Source organism: Amblyomma mixtum, chromosome 2 (genome assembly GCF_055824585.1).
Source record: "Amblyomma mixtum isolate Tamu chromosome 2, ASM5582458v1, whole genome shotgun sequence".
NCBI classification, from domain to species: Eukaryota; Metazoa; Arthropoda; class Arachnida; order Ixodida; family Ixodidae; genus Amblyomma; species Amblyomma mixtum.
The window spans coordinates 314358846-314371392 of NC_143013.1; the positions used below are offsets into that span (position 1 = coordinate 314358846).

The 12547-nt window shown below is 48.9% G+C and overlaps 1 protein-coding gene across 2 annotated transcripts in view; it reads left to right on the forward strand.

Annotated features, from left to right (window-relative positions):
- Nucleotides 1-366: 366 nt before the first annotated feature.
- Nucleotides 367-12547, forward strand: part of LOC149365030 (alkaline phosphatase-like) — a 44864-nt gene continuing 32683 nt past the window's right edge. The window contains exon 1 of one of the 2 annotated variants that reach the window (XM_089575106.1): nucleotides 367-880. In XM_089575106.1, the coding sequence (XP_089431232.1) occupies nucleotides 823-880 (58 nt within the window). In that variant the 5' untranslated portion in view covers nucleotides 367-822. The remainder of the gene's footprint in view (nucleotides 881-12547) is intronic. The other variant, XM_089575105.1, reaches the window with a different exon arrangement.

Sequence of the window (12547 nt, forward strand, 5' to 3'; positions counted from 1 at the left end):
GTGGGGCGCCTTGCTCGCAGTATCTCCGAGCGAAGGACGCAGACTGCAAGGAGTACACTGAATTAAAAGACAAGCCGTCACATCAGTGACATCGCTACGCCTTTCCTCCTCTCTCTGCCGGCACCTTTCTTCACCCGCTTTCGTGCGGCACTTTCAGCCGGGAAATGGTGAGAGACAAATTCGCGAAAAGGGAAAGGATATGGCGAGGAGACAAAGCGGGGCTGTAGTAGCCTACTTTTTTCCGGTGCGCCGGCGAGAGGCGTGTGTGCAGGGGTGCGCGCACGTTCTGTCTCTCCCTCTTCCTTCTCCCTCTCGTCACCTTGCGCGTCCTCTCTCCTCCCTTCCCGACCGCGTGCCAACCCGCACGAGCTTCTGCTTCTCGCCCCGCTCGTCGTCGGCAAAGCGGCGGCGGCGAAAGGTAGCTGGCACGTGCGCAAGAGGCAGTGCTTTCGCTGCCCGGCCGTGGACGCCAGACGTATCAATCACTCGCGTTCATCGCACGAGAGCTCACGGACCCGGCGTGAGTGGCTGTTCGTGCCAAGGCGCTCGTCTTTAGCGCTCAACGATTATCGTGTCACGGTGTCATGGAGCGGACCTTGGTCCTCGGTTCGACCCCCCAGCTCCCCGCTGCGCGCGTGACAGACGTTGCCGCGATTGGTGGCGAGAGTAAGCGTACCTGTGTCCCGTGACGAGTCGGCGACAGATTCATACGCGCTGTTCTCTTCCGATGAACCGAGCGTCGGTGGAGGTGTGGTTGCTGCGACAGCTTTGGATAGAAGGAGCGCACTTGGCCACTGAGGAAGACTGCGAGAAAGCGGCAGCATGAAGATCATCGGCGCTGTGTGTTTCGCCGCTTGCATCTGCGCGGCGGCGGGCTTCGGTGAGTGTTTGTTTTGATCGCCTTTTTTACGGCGTCAAGGCGTTTTGCTTTGTGACTTTGCTGGGTTAGGGCCAACTCAGGCCCTAAGCCGAAAGCTACGAGAAAACTTCCTTACTGCGTTTCCAGCAGAGAAGAAAAAGGTTCGACTTTGCTATCAAGTGATTTTCTTTTTAAGCTCGGGCTTTCATATTCGTACGACTTTTTTTGATGAAAGGAGGGAAGGCCCTTGCATACGCTCCTGTTATCTAACAATCATGTACTCAGTTTCCAAACTGTTCTATACGTTTTCTTGTGAGTTCGTTCTTATCACAAATGCGCCCGTAGTTTACGGAATTAACCCTTCTTCTATGGCGCGGAATTTCAGTAGCGAGCGAGCGCGATAATTGGTTGGAAAGGGTGTAGGTCCTATTTCGTGCTGCTGCCTACACGTGATGAGAAAGAGAGCGAAATAAAGGAGGATGTAAGCTGATTACCAAAGCCTGCAAGTGGTGTGGGCAGACGGTAGGCGGACACCGAATATTTCTTCGTGTACTTGCTTTAAACACTTTCTTCGGGCGTATTGTTCGACCACATTGATCTGAAGTGATTCATTCCTTCTGTTTCCGCTGCGATGCGCTGAGTTTCTGTAACGAGTAGTAGAACGGATCGTGAGTTAATTACGATAGGACGCCACTTATCGTAGAACTCCAAGGCTATGCCGATGCCGCCCGTGTGAAGTAGATTTACAGAGAAACGAGCAGCAACCAATTAGAAGGGAAGATATACAGAGGCGCCGAAGGGTGGAAACCAGAGATTTGCGGATCGAGGGGGTAGGACAACCCGATGGATGAAAGATTACCTGTGAGATGTTAGCTATTTGGACCGGTTGGTACGTTTTCTAAGCAGAAAAAGTGCAACGAACAGTGGAAAACCGAAGTGAAGACAATACAATCGCTGATGTGCTCATCGCCTTTATGTTTTAATTTTTGTCCCGTTCGTAGCGTTTAATCTACCACCCCGTAGTATTTAGCCGTGAAAGAAAATACGTATCGTTAGGGGTTCGCGTTTTGTTCAGATCACCAATCCGAACTCTCGATGGACTCGAGTAATTAAGACCCAATGGAAGCTTCGTTGTCTGAAGCCATAGGGATGACTACAGCTGCTTCCTGTCGTGGCCGGCTACATGCGTGCGCAGTGAGGGCCTTGACCGCCTCCCTTTGGCGTGCCGTTCTGCTGCTGACAGTTGTACGTACTAGGCGCTGTTACTTGGGAAAATACTGCAGCTGCGGGGAGCTCAGTGCTCGCGTCACATGCACTTACACGTACATTTCGTGCCGTTGAGTAGCCGAGCTGAATGGAGTCATCTTTCTGTGGCGCCGCGGAAAGCGCGCGGAGAGAGTTGAAACTAAAATGCACGCAACGTGACCCTTCGTTATGTATAGTGGAGACGGGGAGCTGCGTTCTCGCGCGTTGTTATGACACGCACTGTTGGAAGCGAAACATGCACTGTTTGGAAGGGTTTTAAGCGGCTTTGATTTCAGAAGCGATATTAAAAAAAAAAAAAACTGTGCTAAGATGACTGACACAGAAAATAAACAAAGGCGGACGCAGTGCGGTATCGCAACAAAAACTTAGAAGAGGCTTATGGAAGAAAGCGCTCACTGTGACGGGCGACTTTCTTCGTTTTCTGTTCATCATTTGCTCGGCAGCGTTCAGTACAAGGCTGGCTTCTTTCCTTCTCTCGCTCTCCACAGCGACCGTGTTACAGCCCACGGCGTTATAGTCACCGCTGCTTGCGTCTTTGCAACGTGCTTTTCTTGGCGCCGTTTCATTGGAGAAAAAAGAAAGCCCGGGAAAAAAAAAAAGAGAATGCGCGAGCAGTGACCACTTGGAGCCGGCGAGGAGAACTAAATATAACCGAAACTAACAACCCGCCGCCCTTCGCTCCTCGGGCCACGCGTAAACCTGTCGACAGCTGCTGTTAGAATGTCGACCGTGCACTTCGCTCGGGCGTCGGATAACGCGTGATTCACGCCGCTCACTTCGAGCTTTGCGCTTGGCAGTGGACGCGCCGCGAAAGCTCTCGTCGACTCGCAGATCGGCTCTGCTACTGCGGCGCCACTGAATTTTCTTCCACGCAGCACTGTACCGCAGCTGTTCTATGCCCCTACTTGTGCTGGGAACTTTCCTTATTTCTTTTTTTTTTCATTTCCGAGCGATCACGTGTTTGAGCGGCTTTGTGGTTAGAGAGGTAAGGCTTTTTAAAACTATCGGTTGTGGTCGAGTTCGCAGCGTACTGAAAGGCTCCCCCAGTGACGTCCAATCGTTTTGGTTGAGCGTCAACCGTGGCCACTTTGTTTCAGCGTATTTGCTCCTCATTGAGCCAGACTCTTGGCCGCCCTCCGCTATTATTTCCTTCTCGTGGTACCCACTCTGACACTATAATAGACCCCCTGTTGTAAGTTCTTTGCGTTACATACGCTGCCCATGTCCATTTCTTCTTGATTAGCTTCAGCTAAAATATGCTCGCGTTTCCCATCTAACCCAGGCTACCTTTTCTTTGTGTTGCTGCTATCGTTTTTCTTCCTATCGCCCAGCTGCGGTGAACGAAGCGCGATTTCAGGCTTTTTCGTTAGCCTCCAAGCAGTGCCCCATGCGTGGGTGCTAATAAGTTGCTTCGTTTCTGCAGTTTCCCAGGACATGAGTAACCTGCTGTTCGCGATTTGGTAGTGATAGTCAGGCCCAATCTCACCCTTTATTATTTCTCTTGCTGGTTTCTGTCCCAACCTGGAGTTTCCACGATTACTTGGCTTAAATAGTAGACTTCATAACTAATCCTGGTACCCTTATTATGACCTTATTGCGTTTCTCAGACGTTGCGAATTTGAGATTCCTTTAATGTATCTCCATTATTAAGCAGAAAAAGACCACCTTCTTCAACTCATGCTCTAAGTCCGGGGTAGGATCCGTTACTGTGCTTAAGTCGCTACGCGCTAAAGGCATTTGACCCGAAGGTCTTTACCGTAAAGGCCTTGACCACGAAGACTTTCACCCTAAAGGCCTTTTATCTAAGGGCCTTTGGCCTAAAACAGTTGACCTAAAGACCTTTACCACGAGGACCTTTCACCTAAAGGCCCTTACCCTGAATGCATTTACCTTGAAGGCCTCACCCAAGTCTACCCTTCAAGGCCTTCACCCAGGCGAAGGCCTGCCAGGTAGGTTGCCCACAACCCGGTGGGCACGTGAGCCGTGGGCCTCAGAGCAGGCTTCTGGGACGTGCGTATGCCCGAAATAGGAGAATGCGCCTAGTAATGCTGTCGCACCACAAATTTAACCGCCCTCCCCACGCTACTGCCCTGTGCTCTAGAATCAGCGAGAAAACAATTACTTCCCTCTTATTACTTTGAAATCACTGTTGCGCATTGCGCACAATGAAAGAATCCAGACAATCGGTGAGGCTCTTCACTACTTTTCCTGAAGTGGTGTCACATGACGAAGGATGTAAAAACAGCTGCGAAAGACGCGGTACATTTTATCGCTTGCTGAGGCACTGAATGCTCGAGTGATTTCATTTGGATTGGCCCCGCACCCTTATCGCTTCTGTTGCACCGCTCGAAGTCATTTCCTCGACACCTTGTCTGCGATTCACTGCTTCAGATAGCGCGGACATAAAAAAAAAAGGAATAAAGGAACACAATGCCGGCGCTCTTCCTTGGTCTTTGTTTGCTCTTGTGCTGTCTGGCGTGACAGATATGTGCACGTACCAACCAGTCCGACACATTTGTTTGCCTTTTCAGCCGGCGAAGGGCTCAGTGAGTTTGCTGAATGCAAACATGGTGGAAATTTCGCTAGCTTTCGCCGCCAATCGCCGGATGAGTGAACAATCATGTCAAGAAGTTCGGCTGCAGGGCAACCGGAGTGTACAAACACTGGCGGGCGCTGCGCTCAACGCAGCGAGAGACCCGAGTCGGAACAGAGTTAAGCGAGCAGCATGCGACACTAATTGTAAAAAAAATAAAAAATCTCGCGAAAGTGTAGTTCACTTTTATTTGTTCTGTGATAACCACTCCCCCCCCCCCCCCCCCTCCAAAAAAAAATCATAATGAAATCGGGTGACAGCAGCGGCTCGGCTAAAGACATAATGAAAAAAAAAACGATGATGAATTGAGAATAATTTTTATGAAATTGTTTTATTTTAACAGAGATCGATAATAAAAACTGACCAAGAGTTGAAGAAGAGGGAATGTTTTAAATGCAAAACAAAGGGCAACCTATCTTATTTCATATTTCATACCATCAACAGCAAAGTCCTGCTGATAAATGGAGACTAGTTTGTTGCCCCCGATGGTGTGCGGGCGTGCACAAAAAAAAAAAAAAAAAGCTTAGAAGGCTGGAATTAGGCAAACAGCTTTTCTAAGCCGCTTTCTGTAAGACAACTACTACCGTTCGCAATGCAAGCGGCATAATTGCATGTCTAATTTATCTTTTACTTTTCTGTTCTTTGAATATTTTCTGCGGCTTTCATTCTGAGTTTTCCGCAGTCCTTCCCAACGAAGAGCAGCATGTTGGGGGTTCAGAACGCTGCCTCTCGAGGAAGAGTTCATGTGATCTCTTCCCCGCCAATACCATCAAATAACGTTCGCACTTTGAGTAAACTAGTTTGATATTTATCCCGAAATAGTTCTATTTTATATTTTAAGAAAAACATGAGGCATTCTAGCTTTGTCACCGCATTTACACAGGCGACGCTGGGATCTTCAGGTTGCTACGGTTTCGAAGTTAAGTGAAATGAACCGGCAGTGGAAAACCCGAATGCCAAGTGCGTCAATTCTTCACGCGGAAAAACCACGTCGCGAGCATAGGGGAAGTCAAACAACGTTTGCTTTACGATAGCAACGCCCAGCCAGTCTTGCTTGGGCAGATACCAACCGTGCATTCACCGAACACGTGCCGTTGACAATGACTGTGCATGCGCAGGCGTGGCTCTGAGGTGGCAAACACGGCCGTCGCCTGATCTCCGGACGTTTCAACTCGGCATTCATTCGTTTGCGTAACTCTGCTGACGTTATGTTTGTGCTTGAGACCATCGCCTGCGAGATTACTTCTTTCGCAATATACTGCTTTAGCGCATTCCACTTCAGCTTTATCTTGTCTCAGGCGCTATCTGCATACCGTTGCCTGTAGCGTATAACGAGATTATAGCGCGTTGTTCAGCAGTGATCGATTGATGCGTATGTGGATAAGGGCCATATTTTAACGTGCGATACTTAGAACTATGCTTTCAGATATATTAATTTTCATATGTAACAGTGCTCAAGCTTCAACGCATTGTTCCTATCGCCCGCCCACATCCCCGAGCTCTTGTCTCTACTCGGAGTAGCCGGATTACCAGTGAGCTCAGGCCGACAAGCCGAAACACGTTTAAAGCCGGCGTCTGCGTCGTTAGCCTTGCGCGAAAATCTACTAAAAAATCCTCAGAAGAAACTTAAGTGGGCCACCTAGGTCATGTGGCCTTGTGACGTTATCACAAACTGTCTACCGTATTGTGAGCAAACTGCCCACCGTGGCAGGTGGTAGTTAAATCAATGATTGACCGCGAGAAGTTGCTTGGCGATAGCAGTCTGGGCCCCACAAGGTCCACCGGATGGCAACACCTGCCATCGCCAGTGCCGCACGCTTAATCGCTGCATCACTGCGCGAGGAGTGGTATGAGAACTCCCAGCGATCTATGAATGTGAAGTCGAGAATGACCATTTACGCATATGATGAGCACAGACCCGTTAACGCTACCGCGTTATACACTTAAGGTGGAGCTTAAATCATAACGTCATAATGACTCCATTATGACGTTATTCTTTCTGACCACCGGGGATTTTTTATGCGTGGTTGTTAATTTTGCGCAAGATATACGTCTACATTTATTAAAAGTGCAAAACCTTTTTCTTTTGTTTCTTTACACGGACCTGAAAGGAGAGGTTGGTACCTGGTAGCAGCGGCCGCTACACCTTTTTAGACAGGAAGAAATCACTAGAAATGACTGCGTAAAGCTCAACGAAACACAGCTTCAGCACAATCTCACAGGGCGCATGTCACTTTGCAGCAATGTTACGCAAGTAGAAATGGGTCGACATACGAAAGTAGGTTTGAAAACAAGTGAGAATGCTGGCCTTTACCTGTGGTGAAAAAAAACTACTACCAAGTCGCAAGCTTTTCTCTGTGCTTAGAAGCGAACTGAAATCGGCGGCCATATCTGCCCCGCCACTGTAGTGTGCAGTATAGGCTCTTAATGTGAGCAATAAGTGCGCTGGTTATGGATAATGCATGTCTTTTGAGAGAAAAATCTGCCTCATGACATTTTTTTTCAAACTTTTTTTTTTTTCGGACGGCCGAAGAAAGATAATGTTTACATCACGGGAGCGCGCAAAATTGGCCTCGGACAAGTACGTACCAGCGCTTTTTCTGGCTGATTTATACACGTCCCTCATGTTTGCAGTATAGCAGTTTTTCACAATGTAGGGGACGAGTATAACGTCATGCAGCCTATACACGTTCGCGTTACGGACGGGTACAAACAGCTTGTGGCTTTCAACGAATCAGTCAGCTGAAGATCAGTGCTCGGCCGTGTCTATCGTCCCTTTGTTCATGTCCGAATATTTGCGTTTCGGTAATGTCGGCTAAGCGGTAACTAACCCGATCAACCACCTTAGTGAATTTAAGTCTACAAGTTTTAAATCGGTGTTTAACGTGCCGAAGCGACATATCGTATTTGAGGGGCGCTCTTGTGGACGGCTCCTGAGTAATTAAGATCACATGCGGTTTTTTAAGGTGCGCTGCCTTCTCACAGCACACTGGCGCTTTGGTACGCGGGTGGGGTCGAACCCATGACCTTGGGGATCAGCAGCTGAACGCCAAAGCCACTGATCCGTAACGGCAGGTCAGTCTAACTATAATGTTACCGCACGCGCTGCAGATGGAAGTACTGATGTCTTTGTTCATTTGTTTCTATTAATGTTTGAACAGCTGAGATAACTACCATTGTATATTCGATATACCAGAGACCGCTTATCCTATAGACCACGAACTCTGATCCGACCGGGCGCTCTTCTTAAGCCACCATGATTACGCGGGAGTGTGAGGTGGATGGAGGCCTTGTCCCAAAGGAACAGGAAATTGTCGCCTTTGAGCATATTGAGCTGCGTCCGAAGTGGTCACGCTTGCAAAACTACTTGCGCTTGAATGCGTACTAGCGATTATCATTAAATCCTTGTGGGAGCCTACAAAATGTCGCTTTTTAGCACGGCACAGAGAAAAAGTGAAATAATAAAGCATCGTTTTGCACTTTCGAGGTCATGCGTGCAGAGTTCTGCGTATTGCAGCAGTTGGGCTGGCCTGTCAAACCGGTCTGTCTTTTCCCCTTGTTCGCAATTTCACTTATCGACGGAGGCTGGCGCCGTGCAGAGAGAGCAGCGCATTGTCTATCGCGCGAGCATCTTCATTCATTTCTTATGCCAGGATCGTCCGCGACAAACTGCGACCCTCCGGCACCGGTGGCTGGAAGCACGCTCTTCTGTTTTGCAGCCTCCCAACAGAAAGTAATGGAAAATTGTCAGGGCTTATATAACCACGGCGCCGACCGACTTAGTCTGCACTCGACCTTTCGTCTGTGCCAAGAGACTACTTCATAAATTTCGCGTGATTAGATCTCGGCTTCGGACGCCTTCGGTGCCAGCCGGGATGGTCTCTGTGGTTATACCTCTTATTTTTTTTTGCCAACCTGCGCTCGCATACTTCGATTACAACTAGGTCGATGTCACATTAATAGTCGTGAACGAAATGTGTCGAGTGTTGCGATCTGCATGGTAAAGCAGCTTTTCGCAACAAGCGTACAGGACAGGTGATATTCCACATTCCGAAGTCCTCCTGGTCTTCAGGTTGATTACAGCCCTAATGTCCATAAAAAAGGAAGCTCGAAACACAATCCGATTGCAAGGGGATGTTGTGTGTTGGGTTCGTTCCTTTTTCTGTAGATAAGGAGCCTAATAGTGCAAAAGTGCGATTTCCGTCGCTTTTACAGAGCACGCATCCAGGCTGAAGGGAGAGGGCGGGAATGGGGGGGGGGGGGAGGCTACGGGCCTCGCTTGCAGCATGGCTTATAACCACACGACCTCGGGATACAAAAGAACGCTTAGGGAACAGGTTTTATCATACTCGTCTCGAGCAAATCAACTGGAAAGGTGCGGGCGGCCACATTTGCCACCTCTGGCTACTAGAAAACACAAAGAAAACGCAATCGTGACACCGTATCGATCTCAGAGCAATAGTGAGGGTTGAACGCTCCAACTCGCTTAGCCTGGAAATTGCCACTTCGCTTCAGTTTCCTCTGATGCATCATTCTTCTGTTGTTTCGACAAGCTCATGACACTTAAACAGCTGCTTCGAACCCGGAATAAAAGGTTTAAGCCAATACCCTTGTCTGCATAGCTGCACTGCGTGACGCAGAAGAAACAAATATGCTGATGGCCCAGTAAACTCGTTATACAATAAAACTGCTCCGTTGAAACGTCGGACGGCGTTACAACGTGCGCTTGGCGTGTCACCGGGCGGTAATGCAAAGTTCGGAAGAGTGTCGTCAGATGGTGCACAATTTTTTTTTTTTTTTTATTATGAGAGCTGATGACCTCAAGGTAAATTCTACTGCCACCAGCGTCCGGGGCCGTATACCTTTCTCTTTCAGATGCAACGAATTCGATCCAGATGAGTGAGGTGGTTTTATATTTAAATAGCTTATTTTTTCACTTTTTTACCAGACCTGGAGAACAGCATGTGGGCTTAGATGAAACCAAGGTTGTGCTGAAAGCTATCCCCCGCTTTCCAAGCGCTACGCGACGCGAGCGCGCGCCACGCGTAAATATATTCGTCGCGAGCGCGTGACCTGCATAAGGAGCTGCAGCGCGGCCTTTAGTCCCATTGTTTCTCAGCGGCGCGCGTGGCTGAGCGCGTGCGACCCTCAGCTTCTTAATTTGCGCGCCTCCGGCGTGCACATATACGGCCGCCGATAGTACACGTACCGCGCATGCAGTCTTTGGAGACTTCGAAGACTGTAGAAAGATTTACCAAGGTCACTCGTTTCTCTCCGTTTCCACCGGTCGGTCTAATTCACTAGTTTAAGAGCGTACGTTGTTGGGCTAGTCGGTCAATCATGGTGAATACAAGGGGGGGTACTGCGCACAAAAAGACAAGGACAACAAAGACAACAATCTGCGCTTGTTGTGTTATCTTCTTGTCCTTGTCTTTTTGTGCGCAGTACCCCCCCTTCTAATTCACTAGCTCTGTCATTTTACTACGGTTGGTGAAAATGCCGACGTTATCTCTGAGTGCAGCCCCCACTTTTTAGAAGCACCACATCCCGACAGTAGACCATTAGATAAGGAGTTGTCTATCCACCAACCCAATAGCAGACTCCCTCGTCCATTCAGCCCGCTCATCCTCCACCCTCCAAAAGCACTACCAAACCTGCCATCCAGAAACTACACCTATACCACCAACGCGCCTACCTCCACCCTACGCAGGGTTCCCTTTCACTTGAGGAGTGAAAGCCAGCTGTTCCCTCCTCCCCACCTCTGGCCATCCTTTACTCACCTCCCCAACCTACTTCCGCCCACCCAGAAAAAGCATTCATAAGAGCAAAAGCATCAAAGTAATCATCTAGGGTACATACAACTGTATTATCGCAGCTTCTTTGCATCAGGATTCGCGATCGTCCTTTCAAACTTTTTTTCTTATGGGCTGAAAGCCTACCGGTAATAATTTAGTACCAAGTGCCCATTTTATTAACTTTCCGAATCCTTTCTTAAGCGTGCTAGAAGAATATGTTTTACATCATCATCGGAAATCGCATGCTTCTTGCAAATTGAAACGTGGCAACGCCTATATTGACTGATAAATTTACTCTTGGTCGACGAAAAGGGTTAGTTTCTTTCCGGTACGGTTCATCGAGTGGAGTTGCCATCTTTCCGTGCAGAGCATTCAGTGCTTGGTCCGTCCCATGCCGTGACAGCGATTCGTTTCGGGAGGCGCGTCGCATCCGTCAACCGGTAAGACGGCGTCGGCATAGATTCTTCGGCTACGTCCGTATCGCTTTCTCCGCCGGCGACGAGCTCCGCGATGTCTTCATCCTCCTGTCTGTACTGCCTCCGCTTCGGAGGTTAGGCTTCCGCGACCCATCGAGCTGGCTCAGTGGCTATGGTGTTCGCGGGTTAGATCCAGGCCGCACTTCGCAAAGCATGCTGCAAGCCAAAGTGGCTGAACATTCGGAGCTCACCACTACGGTAGGCTCTCGCATCGGTGCCCTAGTCGTTTGAGCATCCGCCTCGCATTCAGGGGCTGAGGGATCCGATCCCCAGTGCCGCCGGGAATATGCCCATCGGTTTGCAATGTGTATGCAAGCTTTCCCCTGCGCTGGTGCTCGGATTCTCTGCGGCGGAATGCTTACAAAAATGAGTCTCCGAGCGCACCTTCTGCAGCCCACAAATGCACTTTTTGATCAAACTGCAGTTGGGCCATTAGAATATAATGATCATCACCGCTATGGTATTCCTGTGCAACTTAAAACTCTGATAATTATTTATTCCACGACACGAGGTAGCTTATGCGGATGACATCGAAAAACAGCGATTTCGTAGGAGGCAGTTTCTAAGCAGGGAGGGAGTGTTCTATTTGTTGGATCTACACACGCTCACAGGGCCTCGATCCCGAACGCAGAAATGGCAGTACCGAAGTAACTGTGCCAAATCTAGTATTCAGCGCGCACGGAGCACTGATGCCCTCAGCTAGGCATTCGTAGTAAAAAAGTTTTATCACCGGGAAGTTGAGATCTCAGGCTATCTATAATAATAATAAAAAAAGATTGACAGGGCAGGAGTACGCTTATGTTCATTTGAAATGAAAGGAAACGGCTCTATGGACCGGCGCCAGCGGCTATCGTAACCACGACGTACTCATTGCGCCCAACCACGACGTGACTCATTACGCAATTGCGCACGGACTCTTTTATGCTTTAGTTTTGCGTAATAGTCTACATCCTTCTGTATGCCTCTAAAAAGATGCTTAAGGCCAAGAACAACTGCCCCTGGCAGGAGACCATAACAGAGGACATGCAAGGCCCTGAACGTACATCCACTTCTATTTAAATATGCGCGAAATGTATACGGTTATAGACTCTCATTCTACTACAGGCCGCCGCGGTGGCTCAGTGGTTATGGTGCTCGGCTGCTGACCCGAAAGACGCGGGTTCGATCTCGGCCGCGGCGGTTGAATTTCTTTGGAGGAGAAATTCTAGAGGCCCGTGTACTGTGCGATGTCAGTGCACGTTAAAGAACCCCAGGTGGTCGAAATTTCCGGAGCCCTCCACTACGGCGTCTCTCATAGCCTTAGTCGCTTTGGGACGTTAAACCCCATAAACCAACCAACCAACCAATCATTATACTACAAACAAAGAGACAAATGGAGTGAAAGTCGGTGTCGTGGTGTTCACAACGCCGAACAACCTAACAAGATATTGCGCACAAGCTAACCTGCCAAGGCAGCAGGCGAGAAATTCCGGCAGGAACCATGGTAAAGAAGAGAGAAAAAAAAGTCACTATTGCCACATTCTTGCATATCTCAACCTTGAAATAAAAGCTACAGGGC